This window comes from Homalodisca vitripennis, unplaced genomic scaffold (assembly GCF_021130785.1).
Source record: "Homalodisca vitripennis isolate AUS2020 unplaced genomic scaffold, UT_GWSS_2.1 ScUCBcl_3998;HRSCAF=9869, whole genome shotgun sequence".
Taxonomy (NCBI): domain Eukaryota; kingdom Metazoa; phylum Arthropoda; class Insecta; order Hemiptera; family Cicadellidae; genus Homalodisca; species Homalodisca vitripennis.
This window is the reverse complement of record NW_025780109.1, coordinates 26054-49400: the sequence shown is the minus strand read 5'-3', so window position 1 is coordinate 49400 and position 23347 is coordinate 26054. Positions and strand designations below refer to the sequence as shown.

Below are 23347 nucleotides of genomic sequence, written 5' to 3'. Positions count from 1 at the left end.
AGACAGACTTTGTCCACTGGCAGAGGAATAGGAATTATTTAATTTTTTCTAATTGCTGGGATGTATGTTTTAAAAAAAAGTATAAAAACACCAAAATATACAAATTGTTTGTTCCGAATGTAATTTACAATAAAAATAAACATTACATCACAGCAAATGAGAAGTCACTTAAATGAGAAAAAGATAACCTTGTCCTGCCGGTTTATATTTAAAAGTAATTTAAAGTTTACCAAAAGTGGTTACGTCAAAGACAGAAGACAATATTTCATAATAAGCCATTTTCAGATTAACTTATTTTCAGGTTAAATATGAGCACAGAAAATCAAAATATTTGTTACAGTTTGAAATTAACAGAAGAAGTAAAAATATCTTGTAAAACAAATGCGTCACAGTATGCAAGTACTGTTTTGCTTGAGAAGAACGGAACAAAGTACAGGGCATCAATAGCCAACTGAATCAGATGGCCTTTATTGCTCTTACGTTTCATAAACTTCAATATTGTGTTCGAATTCCACAAGGAAGAGATAATTTACTATATATTTGTAAATAAACTACAAATTTATTGTATGAACAGTTCAACTGTAATTTGATTGAAACCAACATATCACAAAGTATGATAGTAGCAATTGGAAGGATAATGAAATAACACAAAAAATATTAATGCAACAACTTACTTACCATTATAATGAATACATTTGACCACGAACGATACATTAAAATGTATATTTTGTGTATTGTATGAATTCAATATATAAATAAAATTGGTATCCTTCAAAAAAGTACATTTAATAACTAAGTGTAAAAAGACTGAAATTTTAGCTCCTCTTCTTCGGTATAAAATTCCTTCAAATGGATAATAATGTTTCTAAATTGACATGAGTTAAAAGAACAAGGTTAATTATATTCCTAAGATGCTTACCTAAATGAATTAAATATTTATTTATGTAACCCAGAAAAAGAGACCTTTTTTCTTAAAAAACTGTTGTGTAATGAGATTATCTTATCTTTTAAATAATGGACTGTAAATATTATTTATTCCAAGTGTTATTTATATTGATCACTGCAACTTGAAATGTTTTGTACAGTATTAAATAGCTAACGATAATCTTTTAACACAATACCATAACAGCGGAGGCAATAGGTTACTATTTACTAGAAGTAGGATGTCAAAATAAAAGTGTTACAGTTAAGTTTTATTTCAAGGAAGATTTTCTTTAGAAGTAATGAAACAGATTTGGTGAATTTAGTGCAGGCATATGGACAGAGAGGCCGTGGACTTGGTCTGCCACGAGGGCCCTAGGACAGGACAGCTGTTTCAGATATCTTGGATGTTACTTGTACCTTTCTTCTGCCTACCGGTTGTGTGCTATCCACCTCCCTCTCTCTTCCTACACTCTCCTTATGTCGAGATCAGTTTAGTTGTTAACCCTTCGCACGCCACTAATAAATCCATTAACTTTCCTATAAAACCAAGACAAGTAAAAAAATGTTGTTTCTTTAAGTTCAAAGCTAATTTTTATTATAATAAAATTATAAAAGGTAAGAGCAAAAAAAGTACGAGGGTCGTCCACAAAGTAACCTCCGTTTTGAAATAAAAAATAAACCACTTGAGATACAAAAAGTTTATATAAATGTTAAAACTATAGCTTTCCTCTACTTTTCTACATATTCACCATACAAATACAAGCACTTATCATATCTTTTAACAGTTTTTGAAATTCCGCCTTTAAAAAAATCTGCTGCCTGAGAATGTAGCCAACCTGTCACAGCGTTTTGAAGCTCTTTATCACTTGTAAACCTCTGAAATGCAAGCCACCGCTTCATGTACGGGAAAGGATGGAAATCACTGGGAGCCAAGTCCGGGCTGTAGGGGGGGTGGTCAAAAACGTCTCATTTTAACTTTTCCAAAAGTTCTGTTGTTCTTTGAGCTGTATGAGGGCAGGCGTTGTCATGGACAAACACAACACCAGGTGTCAGAAGACCACGACGCTTGTTTTGAATCGCTCGTCGTAGCCGTTCTAAGGTTTCACAGTAAGCTGCAGCTGTAATAGTCGTACCACGCTCCATAAATTCTACGAGCAAGATGCCTTTGGCATCCCAAAAAACTGTAGCCATCAATTTTCTCGCTGAAAAAGATTGGCGAGCTTTCTTTGGCTTGCTTGGCGAAGCGGTATTACCCCATTGCATTGACTGTTGTTTTGTTTCGGCATTCACATAGGCTACCCAAGTCTCATCTCCTGTAACGATCCTGTTCAAAAATGTTTCTCCTTCAACGTCATACCGAGTAATAAAGTCTATGGCAGAACTCATTCTTTTCATTTTGTGATCATCGGTGAGCACTTTTGGAATCCAACGAGCACAAAACTTGTGATAGCCTAGTTTTTCTGTCAGTATCTCATGCACAAGACTTCGAGAAATTTCAGGAAAATGATCTGAAAGTTCCGAGATTGTGAAGTGACGGTTCTCGCGAATTTTCTCATCCACTTTGTTCACCAAGTCATCACTGACAAGAGATGGCCTACTACTCCGGTCTTCATCGTGAATGTTCGTTCTTCCATTTAAAAGGAAACCAACCCAAACGAACGGACTACACCTTCACTCATAATGTTTGGGCCATACACCACACTCAATTCACGATGAATTTCAGCTGCTGTGTAACTTTTCGACCACAGAAATCTTATTACACCACGCACTTCACACTTGGTGGGATTTTCCATCATGGCAATCTACTAGGAAAGATTCCCTCTTTAAGCATCGCATTTAGACACATGGTGAGAGGGATATTCACTCCACTGCACACCAATTTCACTAAATTATTTGAAACATTATAAATATCACAGCTTTTGGAATTTTTTAAAGTTAAAAAGTTCCAAAAGCTGTGATATTTATAATGTTTCAAATAATTTAGTGAAATTGGTGTGCAGTGGAGTGAATATCCCTCTCACCATGTGTCTAAATGCGATGCTTAAAGAGGGAATCTTTCCTAGTAAATTAAAAGTGTCAAAGGTTGTGCCAATCTTTAAGAAGGGTGATCATAGGAGTGTTAAATCGTACAGGCCTATCTCTCTGGTACCAGTTTTTTCTAAAGTCTTTGAAGCCATCATTAAAACCCAGATTAACTTATATTTTGAAACAAATAATCTCTTTAGTTGTAGTCAGTTTGGTTTTAGAGCCGGGATGTCGACAACCGATGCAGTTGGGGGACTTGTTTCGGGCGTCTTGGCTGGTTTCGATGCAGGCTTTGACACCTGTGCAGTTTTATGCGACCTCTCCAGGGCCTTCGACTGTGTCGATCACGACATCCTGTTGAGAAAACTTAAATTCTATGGTGTAACAGGCATTCAAAATTCTTTGTTTAAATCCTACCTCAGTTATCGGCAACAAAACATTTTTACTAATGGCAATCTTTCTAAATCTTCTGAGGTAAAGTTTGGCGTGCCACAGGGATCAGTTCTGGGCCCTACTTTATTTCTAATTATGGTTAACGATCTTGAGTACAAAGTGAGTTATAAATCAGTAATGTTTGCTGATGATGTCACTTTTTTTACAACAGTAAATAATCAAAATGAAAGAGAGCTTAAACTAAGATGTATGATCGATGAAGCAGATGAATGGTATAAATCAAATGTTCTGTTGTTGAATTTAGAAAAAACTCAAAATATGGTTTTCTCCTTAAGAGTCCAAGCTGATTGTAATGATAATGTGGTTAATTTACTAGGTATCACTCTGGATTCAAAGTTGACCTGGCATTCTCATATAAATAATGTATGTAAAAAATTGAGCAGGGTCATATATCTCTTGTACCATTTGAGGCACTGTGTAGACAAACACTATCTTAGAATGGTTTACTTTGCCCTTTTTCAAGGTGTAATCACATATGGACTATTATTATGGGGTAATTGTAGCAGTATAAATGAAGTATTGATTATTCAAAAGAAAGCAGTCAGAATTCTCAAACAACGCCCATTGTCTTGAGCACTGTAGACCCTTCTTTATTTGCAGTAAAATACTAACTGTTATAAATCTATACATTTTATCTTGTCTACTTTTTGCAAAAAAATAATGTTAATAAATTATGTCCTCAATGAGCATGTTCACTCTTATGCTACTAGGAATTCTCACCAAATTCATGTACCTTTTGCTAGGTTAAGTAAAACTAAATTATCTTATGAAATTGTTAGCATAAGGTTATTTAATAGACTGCACATTTCTGCTCATTATAGTAGCTTCAATAGTTTTAGAAATATTTTATACGATTGGCTGTTGAACAATCCTTTTTACAAAATTGACGAGTTCTTTAAAAGTGATATATCTAGTCTAGTCTTCCAAAGTTAGTCTGTAGGTAGTTTTAACTGTATATGTTAATTGCTTTTATTTGTATGTATCTGTATGACGTAGCCTATTGTACAAATATGTATTTAATGGCCAAATATATGACTTATGACTTATGACTTAATCCTGTTTTTACGTTGTAACAAAAGAACAAGCGATCGTACGATGCTCTCCCTTGCACAGCTAGAAGCGTACTGAACGGCTGCGCACACCGATGTGAGAATGGCGGCGCTACCCCCACTACTTATCGCACCATGCCCCAAACGGCAGTTACTTTATGGACGACCCTCGTATAAAACAGGGCATTTTACTTAAAATTTGCATATTTATTTACACCAATAAAAAGATCTATTTAAAAAACTGTTTATTTCAAAAAAATTTCAATTTTATTGTAAAATGTAACTTAACTGAAAAGTTTAATTCCATTTTACTATAAAACAAGATTACTACCACATGTTGAACAATAATAACAAGATACATAGTAGATGCGCACTCGTGACAACCGAGAAAACAGTAATACACGCCACGGATATGTTTGGTTATGGCTCTGTAGGATACGTAGAACTGATGAGCAGGCGGTCGGAGTTAGACAAAGGGCACTCCCGTCCTCCTGCTACTGAGTGAAGGTCGCTTATAAATACTTTCTTGGCAACAGCGATAAGCACAGAGCGTACACCGGGCATTTCAAAGGCCTTTTGTGAAATAAAAACCTCTCAGAGACATAATCTATAATATCGGATATAACTGTAATTTGGCGTTTTGGTCAAAGTGTGCCATTCTGATATATCTTTCTACGCATGGGAAGGATTAAAAATATGATGAAGTGAACAATGGTCTCGTCTCTTGTCTGTTTCATTACCTTAGATTTCCCATTTCAGTGAAACTTTATATAGTAGTTTTCGGTCTTTTATAATATTTTATAATCTTCAATTCAAAATTAGTAGGCAATTGAATTATCTGGTATTAAATAAATTTCTTTTTTAATTTCAAATTTGAAGCCTCCGTTGGGGATTGGATATTTTAATTTACAAAATCAAATTAGAGAAACAAGAGAAAGTAATACATTTTACTGAGATGATGTTAACTGTGAAAGAACTCTCTGAGTGAATACTAAAACTTCTGAATTATTAGTGATAAATAGACTTATTATAATTCAGTTTTGAATGCAGTTAAGTGTGGGGTGTTGAGTATAATTAAATAGATGCTTCATGAAAGTGATTATAACAATTCATATGATTAATTGTAGGATAAAAACTTAAGTAAGACGTTTGGTGTCAAAGCGAGTTCGAAGAATGAGAGAGATTTAAAATCTAAAATTAAAGATTGACTAGTTATTATAAAAGCAAAGGGTTGTTAGAATGTGCTGTCAGTGAACTAGTAATACTTTCGTAGTATGGTATAAAATAGAACAAACTGTACGATGGTTTTTACCACACTATAATATCCATTTTTTACTATGCTGAAATAATTAAATGATACGGTAGTATGGGATAAGAAAGGTGTACCTTTGAGGTTGGAATAAAGATCCACAGCCATCTTGTGGTTGCACATGTTCTCCACCGCCTGATAGAGTTCCTCCAGGCTGTATCTGATGGATGTGGACAACTGGATAGCTATCACAGCCTCCTTGAGCTTCTCCCATGTCAGCTGCTGGTAGTTGTCTGGCAATTTAGGCTTTTCTGGGAACAAATAAAGTTACTACTACAGTGAGGATCTCAGATTACTTAATTTTTCTTTACAATAAAGGTTTTTGGATGAAAATGTTATTATAATAAAAAACATTTAAGAAATTGAACATCCTTACTGTTCAATGTGTGTGTACTTGTATGAAGTGTTGAGTTAAGTTTATACAAATTTGAACTGGTTTATGTAAATAAAAGACAAATAATACGATGATACCAGAAGTAGTTATTTGCTAATGTATCCCATACTTGCTAATATAGCAGTATTTGAAAACAGTTGCTTATTATATCGGCATTAAACTATATAATTAATTGCTTAAAATTGCAAACAAATGCCACAGGTTAAGTTCTTAGAAACTGTAGAGTAAAATTCTGTTGGTTGAAAAGGCCTGATAAAAAATAACCAAAATGTTTAATGACAAAAATATAATAACCTACATTAGAGACCACAAGAGAGTGCAGTTGGCGGCCGGCGCGACGTTGCCACACAACACGACAAAGCGACACGTGATGGTCGACACAGACTATTGCACTGTACAAACCTCAAACTAACACGGATTTGCATTGAAATCTTGTTTGAAGGTTAGGAAACAGGATTTTTCCGGACATTTGACATCGTTCAGTGAAACAAGAAGTCGTAGGGGGTTAGTAGACGAATGAAGACGTATTGTGACCTGTATTCCGTATTTTAGTTTTAATGATTAGTGTTGTGTATAGTTTTTTATTAAGTGCATGTTTATAGAGTTAGTGAAGTTGACAAACAACATGGTGGTTGTTATTCCTGACCTAGGCGTGCCACAACGCTTTGGTAAGATTTGTTTATTTTAACCTAGTTTGTAATTATGTATTAGGTTAGTTCTTTACCTGAAGAAGAGATCAGATTGCAGATCTCCAAACCTAGTGTTACTGATTTCTTGTTTCACTGAACGACGGCAAATGTCCGGAAAAATCCTGTTTCCTTCATTGAAATCTTATCGTTATGAAGATCCAAACAAAATTTACTGCTATGACAGTTTGCTATATAATATTTTTATTACTTTTATACTTCAATTATATTATTATAAATTAACCAGCTAACAAAAAAAACAAATCCTCCTAATTAACACAGAGTAATTAGTCAGTATACTTGCTTATTTATTATATGATACAACAATCTTTTCAGATGAGATTATTTAGTCGTAAACTATAAAAATTATTATAGGTTCAACTGCCTCAGTGTGAACCTAGCAGTTGCCGTGGAACGTTGTGCTGTTTGCCACGTATTGTGCCTGTTTTATACATTGTTTATTCACAATACGTTCGTGGTTCACAATTTTCGTTTGCTGGCTGTGCTGTATTGTTTATTGTGTGTAGTGTATGGTGTAAGATAACTGTGTATGTGCGTTTATTATTGTATTTAGGCAATATGAAGGACGACAATGAACTAGTGGAAGACTAGATTTTATGAGTAAACAGGACAATTCCGATTCAAGTTCTATTTTAAATATTTTTTCATGTTTATGGACTATTTTCAATTTTTTTACACAAAATAGTTTTTTTTTCACTATTTGTGTAATTGGCAATGTCTTCCGCGAGTGACAGTGCTATTTGTATCAGACCCAGTGTCCTGCGGTGCTAAGCGGGGACCGGCGCCAGGTGCGGCTGACAACAATTGTCACAGATATGACATCACCAAATCTGGCAGTGGGATTACCTGAACAATCTTTTTGGCTGCTCTGACTTCATTTTCGGTAAGTAAAAAAAAAATTCTCCCATTTACCAAGACCGATCAAATATTCTTCAGCAGCGAATGTGTTACATTCTTCTCTGCACTACCTTGTGCTATAGTTTACTAATGATCTTATAGCTGACTTCTATATGGTGAGTATACGAGTTAAGTTGGTATTGGATGTGCTACCCCAGAGGACTACACCATATCTCAGGTATGTCTCAAACGAGCGAAGTATGCCATCTTTGCTGCTTCTATGTTACTGATGCATTTTATTCTTCTTATTACATGGAGAGCAGAGTTAAGCACTGAGACATGAGACCCATGTCAAATTTGAGGCTACGGTGAGACCCAAAAGGTCAGTTTAGTCCATAAGGTCAATTTCAGGCATTTCAACCATTATTTTACAAAAATAGCTGACATAACTCTCTACAATGCTGGCCAAGCCATAAACAATCACTTACCATCATGCAAAGACTATGGCGAAATACCTGACTTCATCCTTCATCCAACCACACCAGAAGAAGTATCCCACACACTCACATCTCTGAAATCAAAACCGTCAGCAGGAGTCGATGAACTCAACTCCACACTACTGAAACACTGCAAGGATGAAATAGCGAGTCCTTTATGTCACATAATCAACCTCTCGTTTTCACAAGGCATTTTTCCAACGAAACTCAAACTTGCAAAAGTTTTTCCTAAACACAAAAAAATGTAGCGTAACATCAATGGAAAACTATAGACCAATATCAATTCTCCCAACATTATCCAAAGTAGTGGAAAAGATTGTACTAAGCCAACTTATAACACACCTGACTACTCACAACATCTGGACGACTCAGCAGCATGGCTTCCTTCGTGGTAAATCCACAACTACGGCAATTGTACAACTGTCAGAATTCATCATTGACCAACTTGAAGAATGTGCGACTGTGACTGCCATGCTGTTGGATTTTAGTAAGGCCTTTGATTGCCTAAACCACTCTCTACTTCCCCAAAAAGTAGAGAACATGGGCATTAGGGGAGCATCACAAAACTGGCTTGCTAGCTACCTGAAGGATCGACAACAACTAGTTGAAGTGCCTTATACGACCAACAACAACACATCCCATAAAGCAAATTCGACCCTACTCCCAATCACTAGAGGTGTCCCTCAGGGATCGATATTGGGACCAGTGCTTTTTATTCTAATGACAAATGATCTTCCAAGCTATCTTCTTGAAGCAATGCTTTATGCAGATGACACTGCCCTTCTTATTGCAAAAAAAGACACAATATCCCTCGAACTGGACTCTTTTATAGCTCTAAATATGACAAAACAATATTGCCAACACAATAATCTTGTCCTTAATGAGAACAAAACTCAGCAACTTATATGGAAAGGCCGAAGAACAAATGACTACTATGGTCTACCAGAAATAACTCAAGATAATGAAGCAAAGTATCTTGGTATTACAATAGACGACAAGCTATCTTGGAATCCACATATTGACAATCTCTGTAGTAAGCTTAACTCTAGTATTTATGCTCTTAAAAGAGTAAAAAGTTCTTGTAACCATGAAACTACAAGAACAGCTTACTTCTCTCTAGTTGAGTCCCATCTGAGGTATGGATTACTAGCATGGGGCAACTCCTCAGCAAGAAACAGGGACCGTGTTCTAGTTCTACAAAAAAAAGCTATCCGAATACTAGCAGGACTGACTTCTCTCGAGTCATGCCGTCAAGCTTTTGGAGAACTTAAAATCTTGACAGTGGTCTCACTCTACATCTGCGAGGCCATCTGCTACACAATAACTCAGAAACCTGAACACCTAGGTAACAATCACAACTATAACACTAGGAACGCCTATGACTATGCCCTACCTACACATCACCTGACCCTGTTTGAAAAGAAACCTACCTACATGGGAAGCAAATTTTTCAACCAACTCCCGGAAGAACTGAAGAGAAATAGAGAAGACAAGAACTTTAAGAGATCACTCAAGACCTGGCTGCTACAGAAATCATTTTATACTCTAGAGGAATTTTTCAATGCTTGACCTTTCTGACTACATCAAATATCCAATGTAACTTAACTATTTTATCTCATTGACTCTGTATCTTTTTGTAACCTTTTGATTGTATAATGTTTAATTAATTAAGTGTATGATTTTTTGACGCCAAAACTGTACTCAATGTATATGTTAATAAAGAATTTTTGACTTTGACTTTGACAGGAAGGGCTGAGATTTGTTCACCTCTTCTACTGAAATTGATCCGTTTTGCTTCAGAGGGGTTTACTACAGAGTTATTTGCTACGAAGTAGTCGTTCATTATGTTTATGGTAATATGGGCACAGAAAAACATAGGTCTTCTGGTGTGTCTCCTTTCAGCAAAAGGGTTGTGTCGTCCGCGTACATCACCAATTAGCTGTAATCTTTGATGTAGTCAGGGAAGTCATTTGTCAAGAGTATAAATAGTACAGGTCCAAGCACTGATCCTTGTGGTACTCCTCTTACAATTTAATATAACTGTAGATAGTCGTATTTTAGTTGGTTAACTTCTCTCTATTTATCTGACCACCAAATAAGCGAATAACCAAATATAGGCCTTCTTAACGCAGATAAGTAATATTAAAAGTTATTAAATGAAAACAAGTAGAAGAATAGCTGAAAACAAAATATATACTCTGTTGATGAATATGTCTTCTTGCAAATTTGATGATTTATTTTAAACTATTTGTTTTATATCAATCTATTGTTACAGATTCATTTTTAAACTATATATATATATATATATATATATATATAATATATATATAAGTAGATATGAATATGGGGTTTCTAGGACACTTTTGGGACAGACAGAAAATCAATGTAAAATACTGTCCATTGAACCATAAACAAATCTGAGAAATCAAACAGGAAATCACGAATGTTAAATAACCGAATCTATAGCTGTTTTACTGTTCAATGTTTGCTTCTACATTTCTAAGCTGTTTTAATGAAAAAATCCAGAAATCTTAATGAAAAATCTATAAACGGAAATAATGAAATTTGCTAACATTCGCTCAACAGAATATAAGACGATTTTTACTGAATTTCTTTAATATCGTTCTTAATCACATCATAGGCTAAAAATTTCTCAGAAACCACAACCACATAACAAATCGCGTTTGTAACAGCATTTTGAAAATCCATATTGATAATTATATCGTTCTTTGAACTAGAAATATTTGTCAAACTCTTAGTTGTATCAATGACATAAATGGGTCTATTTGCTATAAATTCTTTGGGGTTGTAATACATTTCCAAATTTTTGTAGTAAACTTTCTTAAAATCTTGATACATCTGATACATGATTCTGAAAAGACCACCGGAAATGTTTAAATTTTGTAATTCATCTGGATAATAAGAACCATTCAATTTTACTCTGATATTTTTTACATTCAAACTATCAAACTTTGAAGGATTTTTTTCTTGATTATTCTGTCTATCTGTTTGAAAACCAATGATAACGAACTTGGGATTGAAGATATTTCTATAAATATTTGTGATATCGAACGAATAAGTTGTTCCGGAAATACCTTTTTGCTCAATACATTGCCAATCTAGAAAATTAAACGTGATGTTTTGAGATTTTATAATTTCATCAATCAACTGAATTTTACTCGTGGTTTTGTAATCAATCATCGGAACTCTAATGAAAAACTCGTTAATTGTAATTTTTTTTGCCATCAACAGGCATAACATTTCCAGTTGCAGTCTTCAGAATCACATCATCGTCTTCAGCTCTTATGAAACTAATGTAAAATCCACCTTTATAGATTGGAAAATTTACATTTTCAAAGAATCCTAAGCCGAAATGTGCTAAATCACCGACTGCTTCAAATTGTCCAAATTTAAAAGTTGATTCAAAACTGTTTGAAAATACATCACTTTTGGAATAACAAATAGTTCCTTTAATTGTGCTTAATTGGCCACAGTTTTCGACTTCTTCTATCAATTTATTGTGTTTTCTTACTTCAATCTTAGAAAATAAAAATGGTATAAAATTATCGATTAATCTAACATTATCAGTTCCAAGATATGCTTGACCATCTTGTTTTGTTAAAGTTCCAGAAATATAAAACTGGAAGTTAGACGAGCAAAAATTATCTCCAAAATCAATATTAAACTCAGTTCTTTTATTCGGTTCATTCAAATGTTGTTTACTAATTGGATAGAAATTTTTAAACTCCGCCCTTTCAATATCGCCTGAATACTTTTTGTAGTCCACCATTTAATAAGAGAAAATTTCAAAATTCTTTTACGAAAATTTTAGTCATGTATAAGTGGATAAGAAAAGATAAAACTCAAACTATTATCTACATTTTGAATAATTTGTGTACCAAATACGTCAAAAATATTTTGTGAATCCATATTTATTAAGTAATAATTTGTTAACAACTTCTTTAAAATCTTTACCAGTACTCAGTTCATTCAAAACAAAAACACATAAATGACCACAAATTGGGGGATCTTTATAGTCTTGAATCTGAGAATCATTGTAGTAGACGCTTGATTTTTTCAAATATTTAATCAATTCTATAGGTGGTTTGTCCTCAATTCTTCCATACGAATCAAAATAACATGCATTCTTATCATTTTTATAATAACAAATCCAATGCGTTCCACTTCCCATAATCGAGTCTAAATTCACAATTCCACATTCGAATTTCTTAACTTTTTCGGGTAATGTATCTCTCATGAAAATTCCTCTAAAATGTTTAATATTTTTGCAGATTTCTTCCAATTCCCCGAATGTTAATGGTTTGATTTCAATTTTTTTTTTAATGTTTGATTTCACGTAATTCAAAGTTTTTTCATCTAATCCAGATCCTGTAACATCTTCCAACTCTTTATCTAACCAATTTAAAATGTTTCGAACAATAGGAATCACATCCTTTTTAACGATTGGAGCAGCTTTACGAACATAAGGAACAACATTTTTAACAACTGGAATATTTTCTCCAAAATCTAATAAATCTTTCAAAAGTCCACCATTTTTAAGTTCTTTCAAACTGATTATAAGAAAATTCTATTCTGGTTCCTTTATTATTTTTCTTATGTTTTTCGAGTTTATTGTATTGTCTATTTGTTAAAAATATCTTATCTTCGCCATTTTTTAGTTGATCTATTTTAAATTGAATACTAACGGGTATTTTTTTCTTAAAAGCGGATTTTATTTTTTCTTTCTGATTTTTACTGAAATTTACGTTCACCTCCATTTATATAGTTAAAATTTCAAGTTCTCTTCAATTCCCATTCCTAGTTTTCTCTTCAAAAACATTGCTCCAACTGTTGGAAGTGCAACAAATCTTTCACCTAAACTAGCATCTTTTGATAAAAATCGATCCATTGCCTTATCTTGCAAAGTTTTATCCGCAATATGTCTGGAATTTGTGTCTCTATGTTTTGCATAAAAAATATCGTGTTCCATAGCAGCTTGATCTAATTTATTCACACCAGGATCTCCTCTTTTTAGTCTTTTTTTCGAGTTTTGTGCCAGGCCCCAGATACTGATAAGTTGGTACGTGTAATTCAAAAGGTAAATTGTTGATAAAATCATTCAAAAGTCCACTACCCTCAATCATAGATGAACTTATTGCCGGCAAAATTCGTTTTAAATATTTAATTCCATCAGGTTTTTCAATCATTTCGTCAAGTTTGTTCGAAATAAAATCTTTAATCGCTTTCTTTTCGTTCAAAAAATTGTTGTTTCCAGCCTTTTCTTGAGCATAAATATAATTAATAATTCCATCGAGTTTTGTCAAATCGTCGATATATCTGTACTCAATCTTATTATCATTGTATTTTCTTACACCTGATCCTTCGATTCGTTTTTCCCAAATTGGTTTAATCAAATTGAGATATTTTTTACCTTTACTTGACTTTGGTTTCTTAGTTGATGGATCATTATTTTTGTAAATTGAGTCAGATTCCCATAAAATTTCTGTATACTTTTTCAAATCTTCTTCAGAATATAAATTATCTTTTGGAACATCAGTGCCTGTTAATAATCTCCATAAACCTTGAGTTCCTTTATATGTTTTATCTTTAATAATGATATCATTATGTTCAAAATTCACGGGCAAATTTCCAATCATAAAACTTTTCTTTTTTTTATCCCAATACAAACCAAATTTATCATCTTTTACTCTAGGAAGGAATTTTTTACCAATTTTACCAATTATTATATCCGTTGTTCCAGGACTTATTGGTTCAACTATGGTAGAGTCTTCAATGATTCGAGGTCTAAATGGTGTTGAAGATGGTAATTTTGGCAATTCAAACTCTTCTACTTCAGATTCTGGAATCGAAATATCGGCAAATTGTCGTACAACTGGAACCAAATTCATTAAATTTTGATTATCGCTTAAAACATTTTCAATTTTGCCCTCAACATTTTTTATTTACAGAAGTTACAGGTTGATTAATTTTTTGAATAAGTTCTTGTTCTTCTTCATCCATTCGAATCTGTTCTTTAAATTCTTTGATTAATTTCTTTTCGATTTGATCAAGTTTTTTCGCTTCTTCAGAAGTTACGTTCGCCATTTATTTAGGAAAATTTTGAAACGTGGAACGTAAAAAACGTGAACGTGGAACGTAAAACGTGAACGTGGACCGTAAACGTGAACGTGGAACGTGAAACACGAACGTGAAACGTAAACACGAACGTAAAACATGAACGTGAAACGTAAACACGAACGTGAAACATGAACGTGAAACATGAACGTGAACGTGGAACGTGAACAGATTTACCGTTTTTCTGTTATTTTCATAATGTAAATAAAAAGTAAAGATAATATAAAAATAATTGTAACAAATATTTTATCAAGTAGATTTGTCAGACCACTGAGCAGCATTTATATTAGAAAATTTATTCAGATATTTACCATTTTTAGGCTTCAAAGTTAGATTAATAGTTAAAAATCCGTAGTCTTCCTTCCAAATTTTATCACATAACTCAATAAAGTGGTTAAAACTCATATCAGATCCCACATAATTGTTATAAATCTTTCTCGAATAGTGATCATCTTGCTTAAAAACACACAAAATATTCAGATTATTTCTTATAACTTGTTTATCAACCTTTGAAAAGCATTGGGAAAGATAGATACAAGATATGTTTTTGTGACGGGACATTACGAAATATTCCTTTAATAACGTCTTCTTGGATTTTCTAAAATACAATCATCAAAAACGATTAACGAATTGGGTTTACATTCGCTTAACGGAACTATGTCCTCAGAAGCATTATAAAAATGTGATATTTTTTTGTTTAAGTTTTTCTCAATATTTTCAAATCTTTCTTGTAATTTTTTATAGGCGTCTTGTTCTAAAGATTTACTAAAAACATACAAATTGGAATAAGGAAATCAACCTATTGTAGATGAAATTCAATAATAAAGTTGTTTTTCCACAATCCACTTGAACCAACAATTAACAATCTGATTGGTTGATCTTTCTTATTTTCTTCAAACGTTTGAAGTTTTATCTGATCTTTTTGCTTTAAAAATTTCTCCATTTAAATAGAAGATTTTCATCTTGAAGCAACGCTTGCGAAAATGAAGCTGTTCAAGTTGACTTCAGAAAGCTCTAGATTAGTTTTTAAACTTGGAACATCCTATTCATTTAGAGGAAGAATCAAAATTATTTCATCGGTTTAAGCGGTTTTTATTCTGACAATTTTGTAATAAATATTAGTGAAAGTTCTCCTTATTGTATAGGATTTAGTGAGAAGAACATAACAAAATATTATGGTTTAAACAAAGGATATTATACTTTCGATCAAATAAAAAATTCCCTTAAAAATTATCTAAAAACATTCAAACAATCAGATAAATCTTTAAACTTTGACGAAAACAAGTTTGAAATGCAAAAAAATTATCTCTCTAATAAAATTCAAATAAAATCACCAGTAAGAATAATGTTTTCAGCAATTATTGTAGATTTGTTAGGGTTTGTTCAAGAAAACTATTGAGCCAAATCAGGTATATTTAGGAAATAAAACGCCAAAATTTAGACCGTTCGATGTAATTGAAGTGCACTGCAATCTCGTTGAACCTAGTTTTGAAAATCATACCGAACATTTACACAAAGAATCTGAAATTTTGTACACTTTTTTCCCAAATGTTGCTTATGGATCAAAAATCAGTGAAAAACCGAATGAAATCGATTATATTCCAATTAGAAAAAATATTAAAAGAATTCAAAAAATCGTTCTAACTATACAAGACTCTGAGGGAAATTTATTAAATAATGAGAGTAAAACAACAATATATTTAAGATTGAAAAAGGAATAAAATGGACCCCCAAAATATAAAAAAGCTTCGAAAACATACATTCTGAAGGTAGGGGTGATTCGCCCCGGCCTTCAAACTTTCAAAAAAACACTGTTTTCATTAATGAATCTGGGCTTTATTCTCAAAATAAAAATTACTAGTTAAATGGAGTCAGTTGTAGACCTGCTCAATAATCAACTTAGATTTAAAAGCAAACATATCTTTACAATTGTTGACGAAATAATGAATTTTGGTTTAAGGCGAAAGATGTTGCAGAGGTGTTAGAATATGAAAATACTAGACAAGCTATCATAAATAATATTGATAATGACGAGAAAATAGCCTTTAAATATATAAATTACAAGAGTCTATGCCATAGACCCTTTCAAAATCTTCATCCTGACACTATTTTCATTAATGAATCAGGACTTTATACTCAAAATAAAAATTGCTTGTTAAATTTTTTCTATCTAAATGGAGTCTGTTGTGGATCTGCTCAATAATCAACTTAGATTTGAAAACAAACATATTTTTACGATTGTGGATAAAAATAAACGAATTTTGGTTTAAAGCTAAAGATGTTGCAGAAATTCTAGAATATGAAAATACGAAACAAGCAGTTAGAGAGCATGTTGATAATGATGATAAATTATCATATTCTGAAATAAATAAGGTGGGTCATTCGATTGCCCTACCTTCTAACTTTCAAAAAAATACTATTTTCATCAATGAATCAGGACTTTATTCTTTAATTTTGAGATCACATAAAAAAGAGGCAAAAATCTTCAAAACTTGGGTTACAAAAGAAGTTTTGCCCTCTATTAGAAAACTTGGTGAGTACAAACTTGAAAACAAGATTAAATATTTAGAGGATGAAGTAAAACACTTGCAAATTAAAGATGAAATCAAAACGGAAATAATCGCAAAACAAAGTGTAAAAATTGACTTGATGAAACCAGACCTTGTTTGTAAAGATTTTGATAAGAAAAAACACCATGTTTTTGTGTTAATTAAGAAGAATCACATGTGGGAATATCCTTTATTACGTTATCAGAGCTCAAAAGAGAGAAATACCGAAAAGATTATAACATCTAAAAATAAATTATCCTGAATTAGAGATTTTGTTCATTGATGACGAACCAAATTCTATCAATCTGTATAACCAAATGAAAGAATCTTTGAATATTTTTATACAACGGAAATCATTTTACTACAAATATGGCAGAATCTCGACTGATTTATAGAATATCTAAATTACACGATGAAAATGTTAATAAATTTTATTAAACTCTCGAATTATGATATTTTGTTTGTAAATGTTTTTGAAGATAAGGTAACCACTGAAGAGTTCTTCCACATTCACAATGAGTCTCTTTCTTTTGACTTTCTCGGTACATTCTTCTAGCACATTCCTTACAAAAAGCGTCCTTTCTATCTTTACTATAATGTCGATTATTAAATTCAGAAATATTCTTAATTTCTTTACAAATGTGACACTCTTTCTCTTCTACAGTTAATTTTTCCATTGTATCGTATAATTCTCTCTCATATTTTTTACGACAATCCTTACAATAATATTCAAATCCGTCTTTTTTAGTCTTATTTTTATAAAAAGCTTCAAAACCTTTTATTTCTTTGCACACTGAACATTTCTTTTGGGCCTCCATTTATATAGAAAAAATCTTTGACTTTCTCAATTCATATTCATAAAACTTTCCGGTTATTTCTTCATTATTTAAATCTTTTATACTATAAGTTACAGGATCTGTGTTATTAATTTGATAAATCACAAAGATTTCTCTTGACCAATTGTTCTTATATTTGTTCGAAAATGTTTGTTTTTTACTAACAATTCTTACATGATCATTGACTTTAAATTTAGTTTTCGTGTGAATTTCTGGTGGAACATACTTAAAAAACCGACTCTAATAACTCTTTTTCTGCATCTTTATCTACGTCTTTAGGCTTCATTTTGATTGTGCTATGAACAGTATCGTTATATTTCTTTACGATTTCTTGAAGAATATCGATCCATTTAAAGTTTTTATTAATCTCAAAAATTACTTTCATTCTCTCATTTTGAGTTCTGTTATATCTCTCTACAATACTTGATTTCTCTTCGTTTTCAGTATGATAAATCTTAATGTTGTATTTTCTCAAAACATCGTTAAATTCTTTATTTTTAAACTCTAAACCCTTATCTGTATGAAGTAGGTTTGGAGGTTTGTGATTGATCCTTATGGCATCTTTTACTATATCTTCGAAAGCTTTTGAAATATCCTTGCCGTTTTTTCTTTTGATAGCTCTTGACCAAGCATATTTTGAGAAAGTATCAATAACATTTAACATATACTTAAATCCATCATTTTGATCTGAATAGTTAGACATTATAACTAAATCTGCTGCCCATAAATCGTCAATTCCTAATGTTATAATTTTTCTCTTTTTAAACTTCTTTCGTACTGGTGCATGAATTTCTCGAGCTTCAATCTCTATCTCATCTTTAGTCTTCAATTCTTGCTTAACAGGTTTTGGATTTGGATTCTTTATAAACTTACTCTTGTTTGTCTTACATTTTGAACATTTTGCTGCAATTCTATACAACCCGTTTTGAGTTTGAACGATTTTTGAATCTATATTTTTCGTTTTCTTTTTACACTTGTGACAGTGAATTAAATCATCTTCCATTTACATATCAAAGTTTCCAAGTTTATTTAATTCGTCTAATATATCAGATTTTGCTTCATTTTTATAGCCATACGGTACTGTATCGATCTTATTTTCTAGGACATTTCTCTTATCATCTTTAGCGTTTAGTGCCAGTTTGTTTATGGTGATGGTATACAATTCATGTTTATAGCTTTTTATTACAGTCATCTCCCTAAATTCTTCTTTATCTTCGAACAAACATCTCTTCAAGTTTTCGATATTTATTGTTTTATTTACAACGCTTCTCTTAATTCCTTTACACCTAACTGGATTTTTGTCTAGATATTTGTACGAGTACATCTTTGATCTTAAACCACAAAATTCTTCTAAAACTTCGCTATTTAGTTCGTCTTTGAATTTCCCTATTACCTTCTTATTTTTAGTAGTGAAACATTCATGATCTTTTGGATAATCACTTGTATCAAAGTCATCTATATTTTCTTTAATAATTTTTAAAGGGATCTCGTTTCAATTCTAGGAAATAACTGTCTGTATCCATGTAACACAGATTCAAATCTGGATCAAACTTCTTTAATTTGTTGTAATAAAACTCGTTACATTAGCAATTTTGAGAGGTCGAGAACTGAAAATCCTATGTAAATCGGTTTGTTAAATTTAACCTTTTGTTTGTACATGTGACTCGCTATACAGTTGTCGTCAAAGATATTGAAACATTTGAAATTCGTTTTCTTAGCTTGTTTCATTGAAAATTCTTCGTTTCCTAGTTTAATATCACATCTATTTCTTACATTTTCCATCGATTTTCCAAAAAACCGAGTTGTTCATAAGCTTATAAAAGTCCTTCTCAAAGTCACTTATAGCCTTGGTTCTCATACTAGTATTAAAATCGATATATTCTTTCATGAAAGGTTTCTGATCAAACGCAATAACCCTATTCACATGTTTTAAAATCATACCTTGTTCTAGATAGAATTTCAAATTTCTAGAATGAACAACATATTCTGTTTTGTTTGATAAAAAGAGTTGTGCAAAGTTTGTTGTTATAATGTTCTGGAGCAAGAGGTAAATCTTTGTGATGTTCATGCAAATTTGTTGGATATTCAAGATCAACTTCTAAAATATATCCATAATCTTCGTCGCCAGTGAGTTCCAAAATTGTTTCTTTCCATTCTGCTGTTGTATACGTTTTAGGATCCATCCACTTGATTTCGTTATATGGTAAATTTTGCATAAGTCCATACCCATAAAGGTTGTTTGCATCGACGTACAACAAATAGTTTTCGGGCTTTGTCTTATCAAAATCTTTTAAATATTTGTTATTTGCTTTCACATATCGTTTAATACACTGAGAAATGCCTCCGCGAATACCTTTTTCGATCATCAAATACATATTATAATCACTAATTAATTGTAATTCTATCTTCGTTAATTTTAACATAGCATCCCATGCAAGACTGGGAGCTGTTAGATAGTGTGCTGGATCAAGTTTATAGCAATTCAAACAAATATTCCTAAAATTTTCAAAGATATCAGCGAGCAATAGAACATCTTGAATGTTATAGAGATCGGAGTAATTTCCTAGATTTTTTACTTTTAATTTGTTCCATACATTTAAGTAGTGTTGAAAATCTTTCTCAGATATGCTCTCGTCTGTCAAAAGTGAATAGAAATCTTGAATTCTCAATTCTTCTGTGTAATCAAGTTTTTCAATACTGTCGATAAATTCGTAAGGAAATATGCCTTTTCCAGATAGAATTTTAAAGATTTCTTCTTCGTCATTTGGTTGTCTATCTAGAATTGCGTTCAGACCATCTTGTATAAAATGATTTGTATGTTTGAAATCATCTTTTTTGAGGTTTTTAGCTAACTTTTCTATAGACGATGCCATAAATCTGAACGTATCTACGAAAGAAAACTTGATGAACTTTCTTGGTTTATCATCTTCAAACTCATACCCATATCCTGAATTTACTGAATAATTTATGTATTTTTCATCGGTGTTTGCGATCAAATCAACATTACCATACTGTTTTGCCAACTCTTTTATGTACAAATGAGTATCATAATTTGACATATTGTGACAGAAAACTGGAATATTTTGAGGAAATTTGAGATTCAGATTGCAAATTCTATGAGCTGCTCCTCGAAACTTTCCAGTCAAATGACAATGATCTCTACATTTCTTGTACGTATCATCGTACCAATCATCTGGCATAAAACCTAAAGTTTTTTCTGTATCTTGATACGATATTTCTTCACAAATGTGGCAAAGACTAGAATTTTGGTAAGCTAATTCTTCTTCTTCGGTCAATTTCATAGGTATTTTATTCTTAGAATTATACTTTTTAGCTATGTATTTCGATAATTTATTAAGTTCTTCAAACAATTTTGCAGGAACATTAGGCAAATCGTCTTCATTTTCGGCTCGATAACATATCGGTTTATACATGCGATTCGTCACATTTGACACTAAATATAGAGTAAAACCATAAGGAATATGCTTCTGAATCTTGGTTGTAATCGATCTTTGTGGATTGTTCTTGCATGTCGGAATTTTTTCTAATATGCTTTCAAAATCCATATAAATAACGTACGGATGGCTAAACTTCTTTTGATAATTAATTAAAATTTAGTTGTTTGGCCTGGAAAGGGCATAATTGGCTTACAAACTTCGTGTTGCTTGCAAATTTCTAAATGATCTGTTAAATCTCCAGATTTGTAGAAATGGCTTAAACATCTTCTACAAAGAAATTTTCTTTCCTTATGCTTGGATAACTGAGAACTCACGAGTTTATTTAAATCGGTTATCAAAACATAATGAGATTTATCTTCTTGCTTAACATACAATAAATCGATTTCTAACTCGGCATCATAAATTTCTGAAATTTGTAACGGAACAATATTAATTTTTTCATCATAAGTATAGATATTTATAGACATTTTTGGATATTTTTACTTGGAATTGGAGCTGCGTTTCTCGAATAATTGTATATCTTTCAAAGACATTGGATACTCGAAACCTGAAAATATCTCGTCATTTACAAATTTTTCATATTGTTTTACACGTTCAGGATGAAATTTTGATTTTTCAATTGCACATCGGATAGAGTAAATAAAGCAATAGTCATCTTCATTTTTGATATTTACACAAGCTTTCTTTACCTTTATCTCTGGGGGTAAATCGATATATGATCCTGCGTTCATAAATTCGTGTTTATTAAGGCTCAAAACTAGTTGTTTTGCAGCTTTTAAATGTCCATCCAGAACCTCGATTTGGATGATTTGTTTGTTCTCGATGGGTTAATTTGTTAAACTGTTTAGAAATAAAGTCGTTTACATCAAAGATCTCGTCTGCTTTTATAGTAAAGTACATTGGACAAGTTTGTGTTTCACCGTTCACTAAAGTTCATTCGTATTCGCATTCTAAAGAGAGATATCCTTTACTATTTTTTCACAGTTTCTTGAAATTTTTCGATTAAACTTTTAATTTCTGGGCGCAAAATAGAAAGATATTTGTAAATTGACATGAAATTGTCGTTCAAATTTGTTAAAATGTATTGCTTAAATAGACCATGTATTGAGGATAAAACTTCTACATCAATGATATTTTCAGGTTTCTCATTAATCGTTTTATCAATTTCTTCGATCATTTCTGACTTAGTTTTGTCGTTAGTTTCGATAGCCAATTTTTCAGCTATTGAATGAATTTTTTCATCATTAAATAGATTGAGATCTTTTTTTACTTTCCTTAAAATTTTTCTTTAGTTCACGCAATTTTTCTATGTTATACATGTTTTGGTGACCATCGATTTGATTCTCCTTAGACCATTGTCTTAAATAATTCAATTCTTTATTATAAATTTCTTTGTTCTTCAAATGATTTTTCGAATTGTAATGACGAGTATAGTGATGTTCAAAAATGTCTTTTTTTGCAGTATGGGCACTCTATCTTTTTCCGCTCCATATTTAAAGAGCAAAAATTTGTAAACTAAAATTTTGAGAAGTGGTGATTTTTGTGACAACTTGACAGAAATCAGCACAATTTCTGGTCAAATGTTTTCAGATTGTTCTATTTAAAGAGCAAAAATTTGTAAAAATTAAATTTTGAGAAGTAGTGATTTTTGACACAAATCAGCACAATTTCTGGTCAAATGTTTTCAGATTGTTCTATTTAAAGAGCAAAAATTTGTAAAATTAAATTTTGAGAAGTAGTGATTTTTGACACAAATCAGCACAATTTCTGGTCAAATGTTTTCAGATTGTTCTATTTAAAGAGCAAAAATTTGTAAAATTAAATTTTGAGAAGTAGTGATTTTTGACACAAATCAGCACAATTTCTGGTCAAATGTTTTCAGATTGTTCTATTTATTATAGAAAAATCTTTTAACTAAATTATAGTTAAAAGATTTTTCTATAATAAATGGCGGCGCTGTTACAAGAGTTGAATAAGGTTGGTGAACTAAGATTCAAAGAATATAAGAAATTAGTGGAATTGGAAGAAAAAAAGAGATATAGAATCTTGAATTTGGAGAAAATAAAAGATAAATTCGGGTTTACAATAATTGCCGAGTTGGAAGATTGTAAAGTACACTTACCGAACAGATTTTTGACTGTTTTGGATGAAAAAAAGATTAAAGAATTGAACAA

The 23347-nt window shown here is 31.8% G+C and overlaps 1 protein-coding gene across 1 annotated transcript in view; it reads right to left on the bottom strand.

The window, feature by feature from the left end:
- The window catches only part of LOC124372768 (cullin-4A-like), a gene marked incomplete at its 3' end in the record, with an annotated part of 48967 nt that overhangs the window by 15734 nt on the left and 9886 nt on the right, over positions 1-23347 (bottom strand). Inside the window, 1 exon segment of the mRNA XM_046831179.1 lies at positions 5838-6011. Coding sequence (XP_046687135.1) covers positions 5838-6011 — 174 coding nt within the window.